The following is a 1,296-nucleotide window of genomic DNA, read 5'->3' as shown; positions in this document are numbered from 1 at the left end:
CGTTTCATTGTGTCGTCTACGTTAATTTTAATAAAACCGAGTGGGGGGAGACCAAATCTTTGGTCTAGCAGTCAGACATATCCTAATCGTAGTCGAATTAGCCAGAGACGAGTCACAAGCTGGACTGTCGAAAGGAATTGGGGATGAAGGAGATTTTGTTTTGTAATAACTAATATGGATAATAATTATTGATGTGTTTTTACTCATAACTATATTTGTAACTTAAAAATGGCATTAACTCATAACCAATCAATTAATGAATGCATTTGAATGAATGCATCTGAAAAGGAAGCCTCGTTTCGTGAATAGTGAACATAAATTGATGAGCGGAGAAAGAGAGGTAACTGCGTTGGGGTGATATGCTGAATTGATGCTTGCGTTGCGTTTCATTGCCTCGCATGCATTTACAGAACACAGCCATTCAGCATACAAAAAAAATAAAGAAATAGGGAAAAGAAATCATTTGGTCTTGGAAGTACAGCTTGAAGGAATATAGGATAGATTGGAAGCATGGAACTGCAACCGGCAATCGAGACGACACGAGAACCGAAACGACCCTAGACGACCAACTCTCCATCGAACACGAGTGCCTCCTTTCAAATTGAACATAATCAGATCTTTCTGCAAACCGGTCTCCACCTCGTCTGCTTGTTCCGGATCCAAGGGTACGGGTGATGCTTCAGCTACATAATTAAAATCAACTGAACTGTTCTTACTTACTTCAAAGTCTGGTGCTTGCAATAGGGCTATGTCTTTTCCATCTAAGCTAAGTGTGTAATTTGAATGCGAGAAGCCGGCATGCGCCATATGGTTCCCGTTGTTAGCTCGAATCACTATGGTGACCTGCATTCCCAACGCGCCTTGGTAGTGATCAATCTCCATCCGGTCTAGGTGAGCATAGACAACGCTAACGTAAGGCACCCTGGGATGTATGACCAAGTATCCTATGAACGTAACGATGCCGGCTATGATGATTGCCAAGGTGATGATAGTGCAGATGACGGCACAACACCACACTAAGACATTCCTCCCTCCATCCTCGTCAGATCGCGATGACAATAACTTCGAGTTAGAGGGCATTGGATCGTGGCCAGACCGACCGATAACAACATTCGGGTCAAAGAGTTAACAGTTTGCTGGTTTTGGTTTTGTGAAACACTTCTTATTGAGGTCTCTGAGGTTCATGTGATTGCTCTGTCTCTCGGTTTTGGCCTTCCCAAGATTGGCAAGGTATAGAATTGTTGATTAGCTCTAATTGGTGGGGAAGGTTTTGGTATCTTCTTTTCCTACTTTAAA

At 42.6% G+C, this 1,296-nt stretch overlaps 1 protein-coding gene across 1 annotated transcript; it reads right to left on the bottom strand.

Moving 5' to 3' along the window:
• Window positions 1-459: 459 nt before the first annotated feature.
• LOC120187146 lies at window positions 460-1,080 on the bottom strand. The gene has a single exon (XM_039190925.1). The coding sequence runs from the start codon at window positions 1,078-1,080 to the stop codon at window positions 460-462; it is 621 nt and encodes a 206-aa protein (XP_039046856.1).
• Between the last annotated feature and the right edge of the window lie 216 nt (window positions 1,081-1,296).

The sequence above is a fragment of the Hibiscus syriacus genome, unplaced genomic scaffold, assembly GCF_006381635.1.
Source record: "Hibiscus syriacus cultivar Baekdansim isolate YM2019G1 unplaced genomic scaffold, ASM638163v2 tig00113722_pilon, whole genome shotgun sequence".
Taxonomy (NCBI): domain Eukaryota; kingdom Viridiplantae; phylum Streptophyta; class Magnoliopsida; order Malvales; family Malvaceae; genus Hibiscus; species Hibiscus syriacus.
This window is presented reverse-complemented; position numbering and strand designations above follow the sequence as displayed.